The 22,773-nt window shown below is 38.9% G+C and overlaps 1 protein-coding gene across 1 annotated transcript in view; it reads left to right on the top strand.

The window, feature by feature from the left end:
* Positions 1-22,773, top strand: part of THSD7B (thrombospondin type 1 domain containing 7B) — a 778,062-nt gene that overhangs the window by 412,856 nt on the left and 342,433 nt on the right. The window contains exons 10-11 of the mRNA XM_060152966.1: positions 438-567; positions 4,747-4,850. Coding sequence (XP_060008949.1) covers positions 438-567; positions 4,747-4,850 — 234 coding nt within the window. The remainder of the gene's footprint in view (positions 1-437; positions 568-4,746; positions 4,851-22,773) is intronic.

Below are 22,773 nucleotides of genomic sequence, written 5' to 3'. Positions count from 1 at the left end.
AAAAGTAGCCTAAAGAAGGAAGTGTCCCTCCTGAGGGAGTGAATCGCTAATAGTAAAATATTAGCCCCCTGAGCTGTTGTTTTGAGATTAAAGAGCATTTCTGAAGTTTCTCAGATTATGCCATAGAACTTTTATGCCAAACGTAATATAGATTCTGATTAATTTAAAATATATTAAGACAGTGGGAAACAGTCTTCGCATGTTAGAACATATAGATTTGAAATTACAATTATTAAGTGTGACGTGTCTTCCTCATAGAAGTAAGATTGTGTATTAATCCCTGGTCTTTGCTTGTTATTCTCGTTTCCCAAGTAGTCTTTCCACAGGTTCTTATTTCTTCTCTTTCTTTTTGTCTTTTATCAGTTGCTCCCTAACCCTGGACTATTTTCTGCATCCACATAGAAGGGCACTATAATTTTATTTTTTCTTTACTTCAGGAAATGCCACAATAAAACAGTCTCGATACAGGATTATCATCCAAGAAGCAGCCAACGGAGGCCAAGAATGCCCAGATACCTTATTTGAAGAGCGAGAGTGTGAAGATGTGTCATTGTGCCCCATATATCGGTAATTAATTACCTTTTAAAATAATCATTAGACCTTAGAATAAGTCATGACCCATTTCCTTTCATATAATACATGATTATTATATGAAATATTTGTAGTGAGAAATACAAAGAGGTAGTAGCATTGTTTATCTTCAGATATCTCACTGTTTTTCCCCTCTTATCTGGAATAGATTTTGAAAGTAAAGAATATCAAAGTCTAATTAACAGGAAGAAAAAAAGAAACAATCATGTTTTGATTGTAAGTGAGCTGCTGGAGCTCCGCCACCCAGGCAATCAATTTTCAGGATCAGGATCCAGAGAGATTCAGAAGGAGGTCCTTGCAAACACACACACACAACTTACCTCATTCTATTGTTCTCATCCTAAAGCCTTTAATCAAGAACTAAGAACAAATGTGTACTTCTATAATAATTGTGTATTGTAGTTCAAAAATGGTTCTGGTTCGCAATTTTTGTCATATACACATTTTAAGAAATCTTAGAAAAAAGTTTAACCTATGGAGAAATTTTTGTTTTTAGAAAAGAAAATGAGTACCTTTTCAACTTTATATGTTACCTATATGTGCCCCTTGGCAAGTTGGTGATTACTGTTTATAAAAACAACACCTGAGGTTTGTGTGTTTATTCATAAACTTCCATTCTTTTAACATTGGATTGAAACACTTCTTTAAAGGACTTCTGGATTAAATTCAATCACTGTTGAGTTTTACTTATTTGTGAAAACAAGACCATGGTCTTAAAAATTGTGCTGTTATCAGCACACTTAAAAATGCCTTTAGCGGGCTTCCCTGGTGGCGCAGTGGTTGAGAGTCCGCCTGCCGATGCAGGGGACACGGGTTCGTGCCCCGGTCCAGGAGGATCCCACATGCCACGGAGCAGCTGGGCCCGTGAGCCATGGCCGCTGAGCCTGTGCGTCCGGAACCTGTGCTCTGCAATGGGTTAGGCCACAACAGTGAGAGGCCTGGGTACCGCAAAACAAAAAAAAAAAACAAAAAAAAAACACTGGAACAAGCCCAGACTACCAGTTTTTGCTCATCATCCACAGGGCCATTGTGGGAACACTGTCAATACCCTTCCTTTTGTGCCACATATAAATATGGAGACTTCTGAGCTCAGCAAGAAAAGCTCTCAGGGAAGGTAGCCAATTGAAAAAATTAGCCAAATCAAATATTTTTAGACATTTTATGAGCCCAGTGCTATTATAATCAGAGAAAATCCTGGAAACTGTTAGTGGGCTCTCCTTCCTATTGTCCACTCTCTTTACTCTCGTGTTGCACTTCAATTTAGTCACTCATGTTTGAACTAGTTTCCATCAGTGACCTCCTGCCATTTTCCCCAGAAATCAGTTCCACTGTACATGGATAGGATGATTGTATCATGTCTCCTGATGTGTTGTTTAACATGTGTCCAAGTTGCCAGTGTGAGTCTATGCCCTTTAGTCAAACATCCTTGAATTTTGAGCAATATGTTTCCAATTTAGATTTTGCTTTCCCCTCATTGGTTTCTTAGGGAGGCAAGTTAATGTAGACCTTTATCATTTTCTTCTGATTCTTCTTTTTCTAATTCCATTAAGGTGAGACATTCTCACGTTTACCAAATTAAAACAGAATCAAAATGCCTATAGAAATTTTTCTGTAAGTTTGAGCATTTCCCACCATGTTAATTTAGTAAGTGTCGGAGAGGGGAAATTTCCCCCTCTACGTTTCTTGAGTTCTTGTGGCTGGCCTAATAATACAATTGACATGAGACAGATTAGCAGGAGAAAATGAAACAAATTTTAATTCATATGCATGGAGGTCCCATAGAAATTGTACCTTAGAAGTGGCCAAAACAGGCAACTTTTATACTTTTTAGACAGAGCAACGATAAATCTGTGAAGAATTGACAGGACGAAGAAACGTAGGGTTTGGGTGCTCAATCTTGACATGAAAGAGTTTGGGCTTGGGGTAGTAAGTTTAAATGGTAACAGGTTTGTTTATATAGCCCGGAATTCCCTATCTCTGGTGATAAGGGTGTCCTTCCACCTCCAGATGTAGGGAGGGCACCTTTCACAGGAGAGATCTATTTCCTGCTTTCAGGGAGACAGAAGGGAGGGTCAGAGTGTCCTTCTTACATTAACCATTTTTAAAGTAACTTTAATTCAAAATAATCAATATGCAATTGAGGCACATTTTGGAGTGGCCGACAGTATAAGCAAAAGGGAAGACAGCATGGGCGATGTGCCCCTGTATAGAATTGGCAGTGGGGTGTCCGCAGGAGTTTGTGGCTTAGCATTGAGGGCTTTAGGACTGACAGCTGGCCTGCCCTGACGAGTGCGATCTCAGACATGTCACTTAACATCTCTGAGCCCAGGCTTATCCTTCTAAAACTAAGAGTCTAGCAAGAGAGTCCTGGACATGTCTTCCTTTTATTTAGCATGCTAAGCTAGATTGAATCCCTTGATCTCACATTAGAAAGTCTTTTGTGAACTTGAGGGATCTGAGTGAATGACATGTCCTAGTTGAAAAGCTAAATTAAACCCCCTACCATTTCAGTTTCTGTGTTTTGGAACTATGCTTAATGCGTCTATGCATCTACAAAGTAAATTTCTACTACTTAAAAGTAATAGGTGATTTCTTTAAATGTGACAGGTTTTTCTATTTACCTGTTTCCTGATTTCTCCCTAGCTCTTCAGTTATTCTCATTATGGAGGCCACTTGAATGAGTTCAATGATATGTACTTTTTACTTTTGTATTTTAATGTACTTTGCTTGATTCTGAAAGATGGTCTGTTATCTCTCCCTTAACACCACCACTGCCTCACTTACCTCCAATTGTTCAAGACACCTGAGACTCACCTAGTCTAGATGGGGGAGAGGTGGTGGTGAGTGCAGAGATTAAAGCCGGGCTATGTTAAGTGATCTCCACACGCTATATGAATCTATATTCACATGACTAAGAGAATCCTTTGAAGTGACTTTTCCTGAGCAAAGAAAGTCTGCTCCATGTTCTGATATACATTATTTTTTCTTTTGCTGAGACTTCTTTTTTATTGCGGTAAAATCATATAACATAAAACTTACCATCTGAAACTTTTTTTTTTGCTAAATTCACTTTTTTTTAAATTGAAGTATAGTTGATTTACAATGTTTTGCCAATCCATAATGGAAAAGAATATTAAAAAACAGAATGTGTACATGTGTAAAACTGAGTCACTTTGCTGTACAGCAGAGATTGCCATCTTAAACATTTTTAAGTATACAATGTAGTAGCGTTAATTACATGCATGTTGATGTGCAACAGATCTCTGAATTGTTTGATCTTGCAAGACTGGTCAGTAATATTTTTACTTCATGTTTCTGTTTCATTTTTTGAAGTAGCATCTGTTTTCAGAGGTATTGGCCCATGTGAAAAAGGGTAAAAATATACCCAGTGAAAGAGGAAAATCTGTGGTTAGAGTTTGGGTTTTTTGGACTATTCTGAAGACACAGGTTTAGGGACTTAAATCATAGTCTGTCCTGTGGGTCATAAAAGTAGAGTTTTGTTCACCTTAAAAGAAAGCCAGAAGGTTTCCTTAGATCCTGTTTCCTCTGTGGAGAAGAAATATTGGTAATTCTTCAGAGACAGATCCATTCCTCTTCCCTGAGAGGAACGATCACATAAGGTAAGTCCCCATGGCCCCCCACCTCCCTTTTACTCTATAACCTACTGAGACATTTGAGCTACGCCAAAGTCCTAGGAAACACCTTGTGAAAAATTTGAAGCAGAAGATCAAGTGTGAAAGCTTGCACCCAAAATTTTCAGGTGTTCAAACCTTGATTCTCTAATGCTCCAATGGGACATAGCGATTTTCTCTCTTTTATTTTCTTTTACTGTTTTTCTTTAAACAATTTTTAGTTCGTAAAGAGCTAAGCCTTCTAGATTTGTTCTATGCTTCTAATGCTATTTATGGCCACTTTGTGTGCAAAACGTCCACATTTTAAAAAGTGGAATTATTGCATTAACCATGGATCTGGGGCAGAGGGACTGTTACCATCCCTAGTGTGTACCAGAGCTCCCTTTTATGACATTGGTGTCAAATCCATTTTTATTGAATTACTACCTTTATGTTTCTGGATTTCAAATTCACCTGTTTCAGATATTTCTTTTGTATGTTTGTCATGGTGAAATTTCTAGTCTGCTATTCTTTGTCATCACAGGTGGAGGCCACAGAAATGGAGCCCCTGTATCTTAGTGCCAGAGTCTGTCAGGCAGGGAATAATGGGCACCAGTGAAGCCTGCGGAAAGGGGGTGCAAACAAGAGGTAAGGGAACTTTAAAACAGTTTCTCTATTCAAATGTAATTCAAAATTATGTTGCTCTTATAAACCGTTGCCTATTTTTATATTTGAATAAGTTGTGATCTTATTGGCTTGGATTATTTATATTTATTACTGTTTGAGTTTAAGTTTGGCATTAGTTATTGGTGATATTTTAACCATAACTAGCTAGTGCACCTAAGGACTAATGCAATGTAAGCAAATATCTGTTCTCAGCCATTAGCGTACGCCAGTGCTGGTGGTCCAAGTGCATGTTGGATATTAGTCAAGGAATGAAGGATGTGTCAAGATTGGACCCAATAGTACATATTGTACTTTTTAGCTGCTCATTAAATATTTGTTGAATGAATTAACTAATCATAATAATCATGACTTAAACCTGGTTGTTATACACATACTTAGAGTATGTTTTATATGTAATATACATAGAAAGGAACTATTAAAATTTCTGGAAGATGCTGTGAATAGGCTTCTGGATCTGAGTAAAATTGCCGTTTATCATCAATGTCTAGAAGGTGTGGCATTTTGAAATCTCTGAAAACCACTCAGAAACTCATCAGATTGCTCACTGTTTTGTTTCATTCATAATCTAGATGCCAATGCTTTGAGGTTTGATAAAAAGTGCTTTATTCTTTTTTTTTCATTTTACTTATTCTTTTTTTTAATTAGTAGAAGTTTATTGTGCACACACCAAAAAGACAGTTTGCATCCAGGGAGCACTCAGACCAAAGTGCGGAATGAGAAGAAGTGCTTTATTCTTAAAAATGTGATCACTCTGTTACTAAAGGGATGTATGTAGCAAAATCAGACCTTGTAGGACCAACTGTATATCGCTGGTCTCATAATTCAACTAAAAGGCATATTGAGAATTGTTTTTCTTCCTGTTGGATAGGTTATTGTATTAATCAGGATCAGTCATCCCAGCGAGCACAGTAACTCCCTTCTTTGTTGATTCACAGGCATAAGAAGCCCAGTGTGGGCGGGTGGCAGTTTTAACTTCTAGTTCAATGGAATCATTGCTGTGTTTTTAGTGGAAGCATTCCTCCCTTTGGAAATAAGGGCTTATAGGGTAGCAGAGCATAAGACTGCAGAGGAAAAGAAAGCAAACATTTTACTAGTGGATCACTGTGGGTAATAATAAGTTGTGCCATTCTCATTCCCACCCTTGACCCCTGGGCCTGTGAATCCTGGCTATGGGAGGGAAAACACCATATATTGGATGCTTCTGGAAAACATTTTCCCTGGGAGAGAGAAGGTAGCTTAGCAGGAGTGGGGACCATGGGCAGTTGGGCTACTTCTTCATGTAACTTATTATGCCTTCAGGGCCTACTTGGGTTCAGTCACACATATACCACTTCCATTTGATGATGGAGTGCTGCCGTGTATGCCCTACCTTGTGGCTTGAAGGGTCAGATAATATCGAGTTTGCATGGTAACTCTGGTGGCCCATGGTTAAGCATTCAGCCTCTACTAAGGCTGTAGCTGTCCCTCAAATGGAGTAAAGCTACCTGCAGAGGATGGCAGGGCTTTGCTCCACAATCCTAAGGACCTAAACTGCAATTGACCTATAGGAACCCGCCAAGGGCTCCAGGCAGCATCCCTGTCTGCCACTGACACTTCAAGCACCATTGAATATGCTGGATCCTGTGCCCCAAGTGGCAGGCAGAGCAGTCTGGAGCTGTTACAGAGCCTTTTCTTTTCTGGATCCCACTCAAAACTAGCAGCTTTTCAGATCCCCTGGCAAATGGGCTAGAGTGAATACACACCCAAATGAGGACTATGTTGCCTGGAATCCGAAGAGGCACGATAGATGTTGTGTCTTTATTTTGGTTGTAGGAGGGGCCAGATGTAACAACCTGTCTTCTCCTTAAAAGGGATATCTCAACATGCCTCACACCACTGGACCTTTAGACATGTCACTGGGGTCGAAGGCTACTGAATTTTCTCAAGTTTTTTATTTCCCGCTCTCTGACATGAAGATGTCTTACCAATGAGTCCAGGGTAGTTGTTTCTTCTTGCTCACTAGGTCCCATCAAGATAGTCACCAGTGTAAAGGCCAATGTGATATGTTGTTGAAGGAAAAGTGATCAGATCCCTGCAAACTAATATATGAAATAGGGCTAGAAGTTGATAGGCCCTCGAGGAAGGACAGTGAGAGTATATTGCTGGCCTTCCAGATTAGAGCAGACTGCTTCTGCCGTCTTTATTTTCTCCAAGTACATTAATATTTGAGGTCAGGGTTCCAGCATATGAATTTTTGGGGTTAGAATTCAGTCCATAATAGTTACGCCTTGGAAATGATGTCCCTGTGGGAACATTTGCAAATGTAAATTTGATTTGCAAGGTAGTTTGATTCAGGGCTGCTAGGAGGCTATACAGTGATTCTGTAATTTACAAGAAGGGACCACTTCCTGAAAACATTTTAATTCCATATGTCAGAAAATTATAATAATATAATCTTGTTATTACAAGACTTGTGCTTGCTTTCTGCTGCAGAGTTGCTATAAAATATCTAGATCAGCAAAATCTACATAAATAGTCTTTTAAAAATGGTACCTTTGTGCAGGGCACAACTTAACTCTATATGTTGACCTGGACTCTGATGCTCTGTGATACTAGAGTATCATTATGGTTTGTTTTCACTGCAAAACCATTTAGTACATTCTGCAGAGACATTGCTCCTCAACTGTGTGGAATCTTATCCTATAACGGTAACTTATTCTATCTGTCTTAGAAGTATTTTAAATGGATTCTGGCTGGAGGCCAGATCATCCTTTAAAGTAGGCAAAGTAGATACCTGAGTTTTCCCCAAGTTAGACTCCACCATTAGAGATTTCCTTGTGTTTACTTGTTGGGAAATTTACACTTTTAAAGCAGTAGGATGGGTCTCCAATTTTAAGACAGTGGAGCCAAGATATTTCTACTCCCATCTTTTCTCTAGAATTACTTCAAAACCAGCATGGAAAACATGAAAGAGTAACAAAAAAGTAACCTTCAATGAGATCCCCTTTATAAAATTGTTCCTAAAAACAAGGAGCGCAATAAGCTCACCTTCAAGTAAATTAGGGCCATCTGTAACCTCAATCATACTGTATAATGTAGAAAGTGGATGGAGATATAGGGAAAGTACTTTGCAGAGCAGGATTATGCCTAAGTGTTGGCGCAGTTGAAGGTGTAGAGGCTGAAGAGAAACAAGATGATTTGGCCTGGACAACTCTGGGAAGGCACCACCTCTGCAAAAGGAAGTGGGCAAGGCTGTGTGTGTGTGCGGGCTGTGTGTGTGTGCGGGCTGTGTGTGTGTGCGCGTGTGAGCGCGCGCGTGTATAGGGGATGGGAGAAAAATCAGGAGCTTTTGAGGGTCTGACTAAAGAGCAGTGAACACTCTCCACACCCAGCCCTTCACCTTGCAGAGTCAGGCTCCGACCTATTGCTATTTTTGTGGGAGCCTGGAGGTTTATTCTCTGTGGATGTTAGAACCAGAGAGGTTGTGGACTTAGGACAACAGGCAGAGGAGAGTGGAGGCAAGGGGCTATACTGAAGTCAGGAGGATCAAAGGAAAGTCTGAAGAAGGAATTAGGAGACCCTCAGTCCCTTCCTCCCCCTGCTTGGGCATTCTGGTCAGGCAGCTTTTACACCCTTCAGTCCCATGGAAGCCCGAACAAGCTGAAAACACTTTCCATTTAAATTTCTATTTCAGGATTTTTTTTTTTTTTTTTTTTTTTTTTGCGGTACGCGGGCCTCTCACTGTTGTGGCCTCTCCCATTGAGGAGCCCGGGCTCCGGACGCGCAGGCTCAGCAGCCATGGTTCACGGGCCCAGCTGCTCCGCGGCATGTGGGATCCTCCTGGACCGGGGCATGAACCCGTGTCCCCTGCATCGGCAGGCGGACTCTCAACCACTGCGCCACCAGGGAAGCCCCAGGATTTTTTAAATCACAGAGGGAGGCATGAATTCAGGCCAGTTTGGGATTATAAATTCTCACAAGAGATTTTGATCCTCTCACTACCCAGTGTTAAATTGTAGACATGTACGTGGTCTTGCCAAGACATGTTACTTGGCCTGTCTATTTCCAGTCTACCCTTATGCTAAGGACCAGCCTTTGTGGTCATCACTTCTAGTATGGGGTATTTTATGAGGTTCTCCATAACAGTTCTTGAAGTCATGAAAGTGGAAACTTGGTTCTCCAAAATTTAATAGAAACCCTGAGGATAAAGGTTGTCTCTCTTGCTTACCTTGCATCCCAAGTTCTTACTTCGTTTTGTCCTTTATGGGTTCCTTTCCTGTGGGCCAGCCCAGCAATCCATTTAGAAGATATATATTTGATCCAGTTTTTTTTTCCCTTTTTCATTAGAAAGGTCTTTTATAATTTCTAAGCCATTAAACTGCCCCAGACAGAAGTGCTCCTTGTTTTATCTCATTGTGTTTATATTGCTGACCTGGTTAATTGACTTACAGTAAGAATACATTTATATAATACTTTAATACTTTTCTAATCAAAAAAGAAGAAAAAGAAAAGAACACAGAAGGGCAGGTAGAATTACAGCTGTCACTAAGCATTTATACCATCTTCAAGGAAATGAGAATTTGGGTTCCATCGTCCTAGCTGTACCATCCTTCAGGGAGAGCTGGGTATTCTCTCTGCACAGCTTCTTGTACTTTATCTGAATTAAGAAGGGATGATAGCTCAGCTTCTATGGCAAATGAAAATATAAGAGGAAGAAACTTAAATATTGCAACATACTTTGATGTAGCTGCCCTTCATAGGGTAGACTGTCAGTACTAAAACAAGACAAAGTGAGGATGCCGGGGGAGTGAATTTGTCTATGGATATGATCTGATTCTTGTTTTGCTACTCAACAGTGGCTACTTTAAAACTGGCTTAATGGACTTGCCAGTAATTTTCTTTAGGGTAGTGCTTTCCTCTCATTCAAAAGTTTATGCATATACTCTATCCTAGCGGAGAGACTTGACATCTATGACACTGTAATGGTTACAGAGTAGGTGCCGGAGACCAAAATTGTGCTGCCTTAGATATCCTTGACTTCCAGGAAGTACCTGCATTCTTTTTTTAGTTTGTTCTCACTGAACAATGTTTATGTGGAGCAAAGGAGGAAGATCTCAAATCTTCTGTCAAATCTTTTTGTTCTTCCTTAAATTGGTTTTTGTTACAGTGAGAGGCACAGACTTCTTCCAGAATAGTTTTGATGGAATCTGTGTGTTTCTTTTCATTCAAACGATCGCTTTATCTTTTAATTTTACATACATATCTTTTAATTAACATACAGTATTGTATGTTAATTAACATACAGTATTGTATGTCTCAGGTGTACAACATAGTGATCTGATATTTTTATCAGATCACATTTTTATGAAATGATCACAGCAATAAGACCAGTTACCATCCATCACCATACAAAGTTGTTACAATATTATTGACTGTATTCCCTATGTGTACATTACATCCCCATGACTTATTTACGTTATTGGTGGCAGTCTGTACCTCTTAATCAAGAGATCTCTTTAAAAGGTGCTCTTCCAGAAAAAAAAAAAAATTGGGCAAAGTCATCCACTTTCAGAATAAGTTCTGGATTACTTTTATTTTTAAAAGGCAGGGAGTTAGAAATAGGAAGAAGTTAAGTTTACAAGTATCTTTGCTTTTTTTTTTTTTTTTTTTTGCGGTACGCGGGCCTCTCACCGTTGTGGCCTCTCCCGCTGCGGAGCAACAGGCTCCGGACGCACAGGCCCAGCATCCATGGCCCACGGGCCCAGCCACTCCGCGGCATGTGGGATCTTCCCGGCCCGGGGCACGAACCCGTATCCCCTGCGTTGGCAGGCGGACTCTCAACCACCGCACCACTAGGGAAGCCCGTATCCTTGCATTTTAAGAGTCTGGATGATTGGACTTTTTATTCTCCACATGGAGGCAGTCATAGTCATTTAACCTTAGAAGTTGCACAAGTTTATTTTCTGTCATATTCATCTACATAGATCCAGCAAGAAGTCATTTCAGTGGATTCAGAGAGGGAAAAAACCATACAGGATTCAACTAGACTGAGCAATAGTCTAAGACAAAGACAGTCACTGTCATCTCCATATTTGGTGAGGGAGGGAGAGGGGAAAGGTAACTTCTTCCATTTGCTTCAAGATTTGAACAAAAATGAGTTACATAGCTATGAACTGTGGGCATTTCCCGGAGAATCAGGAGTAACTCTAGCTACCTCCAGAACTCCGTCCATAAATGTAACTGTTCCTTTCTTTCTTTTAATAAATTTTTATTTATTTATTTATTTATTTATTTATTTATTTATTTATTTATTTATGGCTGCATTGGGTCTTCGTTGCAGGCCGCGGGCTTTCTCTAGTTGCAGCAAGCAGGGGCTACTCTTCATTGCGGTGCACGGGCTTCTCACTGTGGTGGCTTCTCTTGTTGCAGAGCATGGGTTCTAGGCATGCAGGCTTCAGTAGTTGTGGCCCGCGAGCTCAGTAGTTGTGGCTTGTAGGCTCTGGAGCGCAGGCCCAGTAGTTGTGGCACACGGGCTTAGTTGCTCTGCGCATGTGAGATCTTCCTGGACCAGGGCTCGAACCCGTGTATGCCACCTTGGCAGGCGGATTCTTACCCACTCTGCCACCAGGAAAGCCCTGTAACTGTTTCTTAAATGAGCAAATATATTTGGTGATATCTTTCCAGTCTATTTCAAGAAGGGAGTGCATGACACCATTTGTGACCCCAAATCAAAGTGCTAGGGTTTACAATCTAGGCAATGAGAAACACTATTATCAATAACTTTTGTGTTTTCATTTTTGATAACTGAGTGCTCATCTCATAGGAAAAAAGATCAGACCCCATTATTCTTTGTATCAAATATCATTTTTGGAGGGATTTCTAACCAGTTCTGACTTAAACATTTGAAAAACCAATTGGAGGACATAATATTCTTTGCTAATTTATCTTATTAGTCAGTCCCTGATACCAAAATGATTCATTATAAATATTTTAAGGAACTTTAAAAAATCTCTTCTAAATATAATTTTTTAAAGTGTGAAAATAAAAGAAAGATCAGGTTAGAGTGTAGAAATTAAATTAACAACGTAGGGCAACTCTCTAAGTGAAAATATCCTTAGATTTTAACAAAAGAATAGGTTTTACAATACCATAGGCATTGGTTTAGAGAGTAAAGTGTGGGACTTATAGCACAGATTGCATTTTAATAAGTGAATAATGATTCTGAGAGTTATTTTTCATCTCCTTTGCATGTTTTAGGGTAGGATTAGCTTCGTGGCTTTCATGGTTGCTGCAGGTAAAATCTGTACATTTTTCAAAAATTGGCAATCAATTAGAATAAATATTAAAGGAAGTGAGTGACCTAAGGCATGATGCTTTAGTGACATAATGTGAACTAAGGTTCAGAGATGTTGTCTCATGCCAGCCTCTCCGTTTTTAACATAGTAAGTTATAATGCAAACCACAGAGTAACTCCTCTGTCTGCCTCCCCGCTACCCACATCACCAGCAGGTATTTCTCTGATGAGGAGTGGGGATGGGAAGGGTTTTTTTTTTTTTTTTCGTTTGAGGAATGCAGTTATTTGCTAAACTAGGAGCAATAATTTTCTCTTCTGACTGCATGGCTCTTAGTTACAGAACTATCTTCCCCTTCAGGAATGTTAATATGAATTTCAAAGTCTACTGCAAACTGTGTAAATGTAATAGGATTATCCTTCTCTTGTTCAGAACCAGAATTCAGTATCTTCAGATAGATGTGAATCTCCTGGCTTCCCTTAGCTCTCAGGTTACTAAGGTCAAGGTATTCATTTCTGTTTGGCCCGGGGGCAATCTTAGGATTGTATCAAAAGGAGGTTATGTTTTTACATTTTAATTTGCATTTCTAAAGAAAACAGAAGCTTCAACATTCCTCTAGTAGCAGCAAGACGTGAAGGAGCCCCCCACTTTAGAGACGCCCTAAAAATTAAGAGAGGAGCATCAAAATTCAGACACACCTTTGCTCTGGATTTGAATATAGCTGACCCCTGAACAACATGGGTTTGAACTGCATGGGGCCACTTATATGCAGATATTTTTCAGTAAGTATGCAGGTGGCCATCCATTTCTATGAGTTTTATATCCAAGGATTCAACCAACTGCAGATCAAATTTCAATCCGTGGCTGTTTGAATCCACAGATTAGGCATTGGTTTAACCAGTGGATATAGAGGGCCGATTGTACTATGCCATTTTATAAGGGACTTGAGCATCCATGGACTTTGGCATCCGAATGCGGGTCCTGGAACCAAAGCCCTTCATACACCAAGGGCTGACTGCAGATTCAGAAGTTGCAAAACAGGTGATTCTTTTAGGCCAACCATGTTTTGAAGGATTCACATGGTGGGACACAAAGCAATCTTTTAACCCAGACACATGAAGAATGAGAATTAAAAATCTATTATACTCAATTAAACTCAGTACGTTTATAAGATGATTAACCTCTTAAGATATTGAAAGTAGGAACTGAAAGTAGGAAGATTGGGTTGGGAGTCACTAAGGCTTTGTAATTACACCGCAAAGGGTTTTGAAGGCCTGTACCACAGTAGCGACTTAAGGAATGGATTACAAGGAATATGCATAAAAGGCATGTTATGGAAAAATCAGAATGTTTAGCTACATTTATATACAGAGTAAAGGATAGTGAAGAATTTGAAAGATTCAGTGGTTTTAGGTCAATGAAAATGGACAATATTGTCACAAAAAATTGATATAATTGACATAAATAACCAACATAAAAATGGGAAGAGAGAGAGAGAGATACAATATTTGAGTATTGTTAAAAAATTCAACCTAGTAAATTTGAGAATCTAATTGGCTTTGTTAGGTGATTCATGAATTGGGCAGCATCCCCTCTAGCAACTAGAAGGATGCCCCGAGGGGTTGTACAAAATGGAAGGTTTACATAGGAAGAAGGATGGGGTAAGCGAGCTATTAACAAAAGAAAAGAAAGGATTTTGAAGCCAGGACTTCCTTTTTTTGTGGGAAGGGTGATATTAGGGTTGATCATGCATATTTTCCCTTCTTCCTCAGGGCTTGCAGAGGGCCTGTATGGCAAAGTACCTCACTGGTGCAGACCCGCAAATTCTAGACTGGTACATTTCTGGAGAAGGTTGAACGGCAGTTAGGTTAGGTATTAAATCTACGTTTGCTACCAAGTTTGCACATGTAACACCATTTTGGGACTGTGTTTTTTCTCTTTAACAATTATCCCATTTTGATTGGATATCAGCCTAGCTGAGAAATATGATCAAAATTTAAGGCGTTAGCATTACTCTCAGCTATTGCTTTGCAGCTTTGCCGATCTTTGGTGGGATAATCATAGGTCATGATGTTTTTGCTAAACCCTGGTGATATTCACAGGCCAGAATTTCAGATCCACAATTTTTTTTTCTTTTTTTAAAAATTTTATTGGAGTATAGTTGATGTACAATGTTGTGTTAGTTTCAGGTGTACAGCATAGTGATTCAGTTATACATACACATATATTCATTCTTTTTTAGATTCATTTGCCATATAGGTTATTAGAAAATATTGAGTATAGTTCCCTGTGCTATATAGTAGGTCCTTGTTGGTTATCTCTTTTATATGTGGTAGTGTGTGTATGTTAATCCCAAGCTCCTAATTTATCCCTCTCTGCCATGTTTCCCCTTTTATACCACATCTTCTTTATCCATTCGTCTGTTGATGAAAACTTAGATTGTTTCCATATCTGGGCTATTGTAAATAATGCTGCTATGAACACTGGGGTGTGTATATCTTTTCTTTCTTTTTTTTTGTGCATTCAGTCCTTTTTTTAATCAAAGTATAGTTGATTTACAATGTTGTGTTAATTTCTGTTGTACAGCACAGTGATTCAGTTATACATATATATACATTATTTTTCATATTCTTTTCCATTATGGTTTATCACAGAATATTGAATATAGTTCCCTGTGCTATACAGTAGGACCTTGTTTTTTTTTTATTACTTATCTATTTTATACATATTACTATATATATGTCAATCCAAATCTCCCAATTCACACCACTACAGCCCCCTCCCACTTTCCCCCCTTGGTGTCCATATATTTGTTCTCTACATATGTGACTCTATTTCTGCCTTGCAAACCGGTTCATCTGTACCATTTTTCTAGATTTCACATATATGCATTAACATACGATGTTTATTTTTCTCTTTCTGACTTACTTCACTTTGTATGACAGACTCTAGGTCCATCCACCTCACTACAAATAACTCAATTTCATTCCTTTTTATGGCTGAGTAATATTCCATTGTATATATGTGCCACATCTTCTTTATCCATTCGTCTGTCGATGAACACTTAGGTTGCTTCCATGTCCTGGCTATTGTAAATAATGGTGCAATGGTCATTGTGGTACATGACTCTTTTTGAATTATGGTTTTCTCTGGGCATATGTCCAGTAGTGGGATTGCTAGGTCATATGGTAATTCTATTTTTAGTTTTTTAAGTAATCTCCATACTGTTCTCCATAGTGGCTGTATCAATTTACATTCCCACCAACAGTGCACGAGGGTCCCCTTTTCTCCACATCCTCTCCAGCATTTGTTGTTTGTAGATTTTCTGATGATGCCCATTCTAACTGGTGTGAGGTGATACCTCATTGTAGTTCTGATTTGCATTTCTCTAATAATTAGTGATGTTGAGCAGCTTTTCATGTGCTTCTTGGCCATCTGTATGTCTTCTTTGGAGAAATGTCTATTTAGGTCTTCTGCCTATTTTTGGATTGGGTTGTTTGTTTTTTTAATACAGAGCTGCATGAGCTCTTTATATATTTTGGAGATTAATCCTTTGTCTGTTGATTCATTTGCAAATGTTTTCTCCCTTTCTGAGGGTTGTCTTTTCATCTTGTTTGTAGTTTCCTTTGCTGTGCAAAAGCTTTTAAGTTTCATTAAGTCCCATTTGTTTATTTTTGGGTTTATTTCCATTACTCTAGGAGGTGGGTCAAAAAAGAACTTGCTGTGATTTATGTTAAAGAGTGTTCTTCCTATGTTTTTCTCTAAGAGTTTTATAGTGGCCGGTCTTACATTTGGGTCTTTAATCAATTTTGAGTTTATTTTTTTGTATGGTGTTAGGGAGTGTTCTAATTTCATTCTTTTACATATAGCTGTCCAGTTTTCCCAGCACCACTCATTGAAGAGACTGTCGTTTCTCCATTGTATATCCTTGCCTCCCTTATTAGTTGACCATAGGTGCGTGGGTTTATCTCTGGGCTTTCTATCCTGTCCATTGATCTATATTTCTGTTTTTGTGCCAGTACCATATAGTCTTGATGACTGTAGCTTTGTAGTATAGTCTGAAGTCAGGGAGTCTGATTCCTCCAGCTCCATTTTATTCCCTCAAGATTGCTTTGGCTATTCGGGGTCTTTTGTGTCTCCATACAAATTTTAAGATTTTTTTGTTCTAGTTCTATAAAAAATGCCATTGGTAATTTGATAGAGATTGCATTGAATCTGTAGATTGCTTTGGGTAGTATAGTCATTTTCACAATATTGATTCTTCCAATCCAAGAATATGGTATTTCTCCCCATCTGTTTGTGTCATCTTTGATTTCTTTCATCAGTGTCTTATAGTTTTCTGAGTACAGGTCTTTTACCTCCTTAGGTAGGTTTATTCCTAGGTGTTTTATTCTTTCTGTTGCAGGGGTGAATGGGATTGTTTCCTTAATTTCTCTTTTTGATCTTTCATTGTTAGTGTATAGGAATGCAAGAGATTTCTGTGCATTAATTTTGTACCCTGCAACTTTACCAAATTCAGTGATTAGCCCTAGTAGTTTTCTGATGGCATCTTTCAGATTCTCTATGTATAGTATCATGTCATCTGCAAACAGTGACAGCTTTACTTCTTCTTTTCCAATTTGTATTCCTTTTATTTCTTTTCTTTTCTGATTGCCATGGCTAGGACTTGCAAATCTATGTTGAATAATAGTGGCAAGAGCGAACATCCTTGTCTTGTTCCTGATCTCAGAGGAAATGCTTTCAGTTTTTCACCATTGGGAATGATGTTTGCTCTGGGTTTGTTGTATATGGCCTTCATTATTTTGAGGTAGGTTCCTTCTATGCCCACTTTCTGGAGAGTTTTTATCATAAATGGGTGTTGAATTTTGTCCAATGTTTTTTTTGCATCTATTGAGATGATCGTATGGTTTTTATTCAGATCCACAATTTTTAAGTTGGTCATTCTTGTTGCTTCTTTTCTGATGTTCTCATCTTAGGGAAATCATTTTCCTACTGGTCAGTGGCTGCAAACCAGCATCTGAAACTTTTGAGAGGATACAATGCACCAGCGAGACTACTATGATAATTATAAGCAGAATAGTTCCCAGTGTTTGGAGTGTACTTCAGAGCCATGGTCCCCAAGATCTAAATCAATCAAAGAAAGACCCTGCTGAAGGAGACACCCTTTTAAGCCAAGTGGTTTACTCATTGATTTTACATAACTGAGTTTCAACTTCCCCAGAAGTGTCGATCCAGGTACAGCAAGTACAGTGCAGCACAGACACCTCTTTGCTCATCCAGAAGATGATCAAGAGCTATCCTATTATCATAAACAAGCTTGGTGTGAGAGTCCAAGGGTTTTGTTGAACAGCTAGTATCTTTGTAAAGGAATCTGCAATGTCTCCAAGAGTTAAGGAAATGTTCCTGATCATATTCTCATGTGTGTTCACTCCTAACCAGGGAAGTAGAGCCCTGCCAAAGGAAGCAGCTCTTGAAGCATGAATGCCTCCTGGTAGGCCCTTTCTGGAACCCTTAGGGACACAGTTAGATAGCCTAAGAGGCATAGCCCAGCTTGGAGCCAGCCATCTAGGCATTCATAGGCCCAAGGAGGATGACAGCCACCATAGACAAACACGAGACCTGTCAGGGCACAACCCATTCCTGTTAGGAGGTACGATGAATGGATTCATTCACAGCGACTGCTTTGTTTACCCATTCCAGCCAGGGGTCAGTCAGGTTTTTAGCACATATGAAAAGACAGTATCCTAGCCTGCAATAAAGAGGCAACCTAAATTCTAGAGGTTACCCCCCCACCCCCTTAGCAATGCCTGGAAGATAGAAATGACAGCATTATCTTCCCGGGACAAAGACAGAATGAAGGAAAGAAAGAAAAGAAGGAAGTGTTTCATGTTTACCTAAAGGAGGAAGTTTTGATCTAGCATCTTGAGCGCAAGCAATCTACCTACATTCTTGTCAGCTACTTCTCTACTCCTCAGTTTGATTCAGTGGTCTCTAGCATTTGTATAGGACCAGGTGTCAGGTGGAGTCTTCCTGAACTGTGAGATGTGTATCGATACTTTCTAGTTTTGCAGCAATGTCAGTGGTCAGGAGTACTTGGTGAGGTCCTTTCCCTCAAGGTCCTTGGTGGAGCTGTAGGTCTGCCTTTGTTCTTAGTGATTCCAGATCAGAAGTGTAGGAGAAAATTGGAAACATTAGTTTGGTGAGTCATAGCCAGATATTTGAGGCAACTAAAAGAATTCAAGATCCAAGTTTGCAGGTATCTAACAAAACCTCACAGATAGTTAACAGGACTAGAATCTAATATCTACAAAGCTGCAAACTTAATTTTTCTCTCTACAGTTACCCCCATTTTTCACCAAATATAATCACAGTATAATTAATTTGTTTATATATGACTTGGCCTAGTTATTTATGAAAGTAAAGCAAGAGTAATGATTGACCATATAAATTATTACTATTATTATTTTTTTTCCGGTACGCGGGCCTCTCACTGTTGTGGCCCCTCCCGTTGCGGAGCACAGGCTCCAGACGCGCAGGCTCAGCGGCCATGGCTCACGGGCCCAGCCGCTCCGCGGCATGTGGGATCTTCCTGGACCAGGGCACGAACCCGTGTCCCCTGCATCGGCAGGCGGACTCTCAACCACTGCGCCACCAGGGAAGCCCTATAAAGTATTTTTTAAGACACCTTTGCTGAAACCTTGTAAGCAAGGTACCAGGTTCATTTTTTCCAAGCAGTTGCTTGAAGCTGTCTAGTCATATCTGAGTCTATGATCATCTCTCTCAAATATGACATTGCAATCAAAGCCATGGTGATATAGCCACTGTTTCCCATTGCGTCCTGTTACTAGGAGAACAGATTCTTACTGAACTTATGCAGACAAATATATTGTCATGAAAATAAGAATATTTACAGAGCGTTTCTGAATTCTGGAGGGATCAGGTAAGGAGAAAAAGAAAATGTTTCATCTTTGTTCACAAAGGTATACTTTACCAAGTTGCTGTATGTCATAGATAGCTTAAGAGAAAAGGTCTCCTTAAATCTGGAAAAACAAAACATTAGAGCGTCCTCCTCAGTTTATGTAGTTCCATGTAAATAATACTTGTTCTGCTTGAATCCAGTTTTCCCATTTGTTCTCTCAATCGTGATTGAGGGTGATAGGGACAGTGAGAATTCCAAGAAGTTTGCAAGGTTTTCATTAAGAGTGGTATGATTTGCCCAGTGAAGGGGTGTCTTGATCACTGAAGATTGTGGAAGGTGTACCTCAAGTGGGAAGCATTTTCTAACAGTTTCTTTGCCACTGTGAGGGCACCAGCCTGTGAGAGGGGATGGCTTTGACCCTCCTGGAAAACATACATACAATAAGAACATACTGACAACTCATACTAAGTGGCAGTTGAAAAAAGTCCCACTGTGTGTGTTCAAGGGGTCCAGAGGGAGGAGGTCTAAGGCCTCTAAGTATGAAAATAGTTTTGCGTAAATGCACCATGATGGGTGAAGAAATGCAAAGCCCTAAATTGGAGTTTGCCAGAGAGCCAGGAATAACCAAGCAGCTGTCTTGGGTTTTCTTCCCCGTAGCCCCAGCTGTCTGTCTCATTTACAGCCGTTGTTTACCCATCTTAATTTCTCTGATTCAGGAGCAGACTGTTGCCATGTCACAAGGACATCAGGACGGCAAAAGTCTGGCAGTGAGAGGTTATTTTTTGCAGAAGTAGAATGGACTTTATCCACATGTGCCACAATCTTTATAGATTCTGTTGTTGCTGCCTTTATTTGAAAGTCAGCTAGGGTACTTCCTTGATTCTCAGGTTCAGTCCTCTTAGTGTGAGCATCAATTTTGATGACTAGCAACAGTTAATGCCAGGACATATCAGATTTCTAGGAATTTCACATAATTTCACATATTCCTAAACAGACACAACATCACAGCTTCTCATTTGACAATGTTTCCCATGTACTTGAACATATCAGTTAGCCTAATTAGCTTAACACATCTTTTGGAATGTTCCAGGGGTTCTCTGGAAAAATCCCAGTTTCTTCAGGGTCATAAAGACTTTATTTTTAGAATTTGCTTTGGGGAAGTTTGTCAAAGATATCAAAAGGTTTGGACATTTGACTGAATAGGATCACGGATAGATATGAAACAATAGTTACCTATTTAGCAGTTGAAAGAAAATTAAGTTCTAGTTTTGCATAAGTACACTGTTGATATTAAAGCTTTTTGCATTAAGTACACTGTTGTTTTGCAGAAGTACACTGTTGATATTAAAGCTTAATTAAAAGCCCCTTATAATAATAATTTAATTTTTGCCTGATTACACAAGGAAAAATTCTCTTTCTCTCTTCAACCTTTTATATACTTTTAGTTTGTCCTTTATGTGCAGAAGTTCTAGTTTAAACAAAATTACTCTCATTTCCCGAAACACAAATGCATCTTTATTTCTCATCCTTTTCCTTATTTAAAAACACGTCCTACTTTTCTTGCATAAGGAGATGTTTCCTTCTTTTGTTTTTAGTAGCTTTAATTACATTAGAATTCTTAACCCTTAGAAACTTTAATTTCTAGTGAGAATTTAGGAAGTAAAGAATCATGGACTTTCTCTTAAACTACCACTTTTTATATTGACAAAATAATAAATGTTTTTTATAATCTCTAGAGACATCTAAATTTCTTAGCATGGCACTAAACGTGTTTACTAATAGAACCAAATTTATCTTTAGTATTTCTGTATAAGAAGCCCAAAGTGGAAAAACCTGTGTTCATTAATGTTTCAGTATTTTTTTTCTTATTTGGAAATACCCTAGATACTCAAGGAATTCTCATCATTTAACTTAGCAAATCTCTAAGTTAACAAAAAGCATTTGGGGAGCTGTTTTTTAAGTACATATGCTGTAAAATGTAATTATTACTAAAAAGTTTTCCAATATCTCTTATCCCAATTACATCTATCTGAGTCATTTGATCCCCCAAATTAGGTTTAGATTACCTACGAAAACTTCATCATACTGAGTTATTTTTCTTGCTGACAAATTTGTAAGCCTAGGTAGAATAAAATTATTATATTGAATGCTGATAACTCTAAGGACATGTCTGTTTTAGTAAACCAACAAAGTAAACTGGCTTTTATTTACTAAGGATGATCTTAGATCGCATGAAGTTGAAATAATCATTTGGGTTAGTTTCTATATTTCTGATGAGAGTTTTAAAATAGTCCTTACAAATGCTTGACTTTCAACCCGGTTAAATAGAACTTCATTACAAATTAATTTTGGTAATACCATCTAGAGGTAGAAAAATACCACCTATCTGCAACATACATATATATGGACAGACAGACAGACACAAAGACCCAGCGACCGTATAGTTTCTAATATCTGTTGAGAAGATTTGTGAGACTTCTCTTTGGCCCAATTTCCAAGTGCTTCCTTTTTTCCCTTCTGGTGAGAAACATTTGCACTTCAAAGAATGGTTCTTAAATCCTAGAGAAGATGGAGGTAGAAAATCTATATCACAAAGGCACAGTGAAGGTATTCAAGATTCCTCCAACATGGAGTTTTGGAGGCCATATTTGTGGGACATTTCTGTTTCTAAGGTCCCAATATCTACAAGTATCTGGAGATAAATAGGGGAGGTTTTGGAATTGGCAAAAAGACTGACACACTCAATTCATGTATTATTGAAATATTTCTTTCCATCTGGGTACATCTACCTTAGAAGAAGGCCAAAAAAAAAAAAAAAGAAAAAAAGATTCTTGGCAGGCACTGTTAATCAGCCGTGATCGAAGTTCAGTCAGACTGGTGGCCTCCCATTTTATTTTTCATCTTTTTATTTATTCATGAATTTTAGGAAGTAATCCATTTACAAAAACTTTTGAGGATCCTTGCTGGGTTTAAGAAATTAACTATGACCCTTAGATTGGCCTTTGATCTAAGAGTAAAAGATATCGAAATAGGATCTCCTGTAGTCTCAGGTGGTCTTATTTTAAAATGCATAGTACCCAAATAAAGGAGGATAGAGAGGAACCATTGAAATGATGTCAGTCTTACATGTCAGTCTTACCATCTGTTGTTTTAGGCACCTTTTATTTCTTGTTTTTCATTAGCCTTTTACAGTTAATCTTGCAGTGAAGCTATTTCGGAATTTTGAAAACTTTTGGAGGCTTCTGCATAATCATTGTTGGTTTTTTTTTTCCCATAATCCTTGCTTTTAAGTGCACTTTTTTTTTTTTTTTTTTGTGGTACGCGGGCCTCTCACTGTTGTGGCCTCTCCCGTTGCAGAGCACAGGCTCTGGACGCATAGGCTCAGCGGCCATGGCTCACAGGACCAGCCGCTCCACGGCATGTGGGATCTTCCCGGACCGGGGCATGAAACTGTGTCCCCTGCATCGGCAGGCGGACACTCAACCACTGTGCCACCAGGGAAGCCCTATTATATCTTTTAACTTCCAAAATGCAGAGAATGTACCGTATTCACCTTCATATCACCGATGCTCCCAAATATCCCCATACTATTTACATAGTAGTTGCTCAATACATGTTTGCTCAATAATTATTACTCTGTGTTCTAGAATAGGAAGTTCAGAACTTTGGCCAAATATGATGAATAAAGGTACCT

This window comes from Lagenorhynchus albirostris, chromosome 6 (assembly GCF_949774975.1).
Source record: "Lagenorhynchus albirostris chromosome 6, mLagAlb1.1, whole genome shotgun sequence".
In the NCBI taxonomy this organism is placed as follows: domain Eukaryota; kingdom Metazoa; phylum Chordata; class Mammalia; order Artiodactyla; family Delphinidae; genus Lagenorhynchus; species Lagenorhynchus albirostris.
This window is presented reverse-complemented; position numbering and strand designations above follow the sequence as displayed.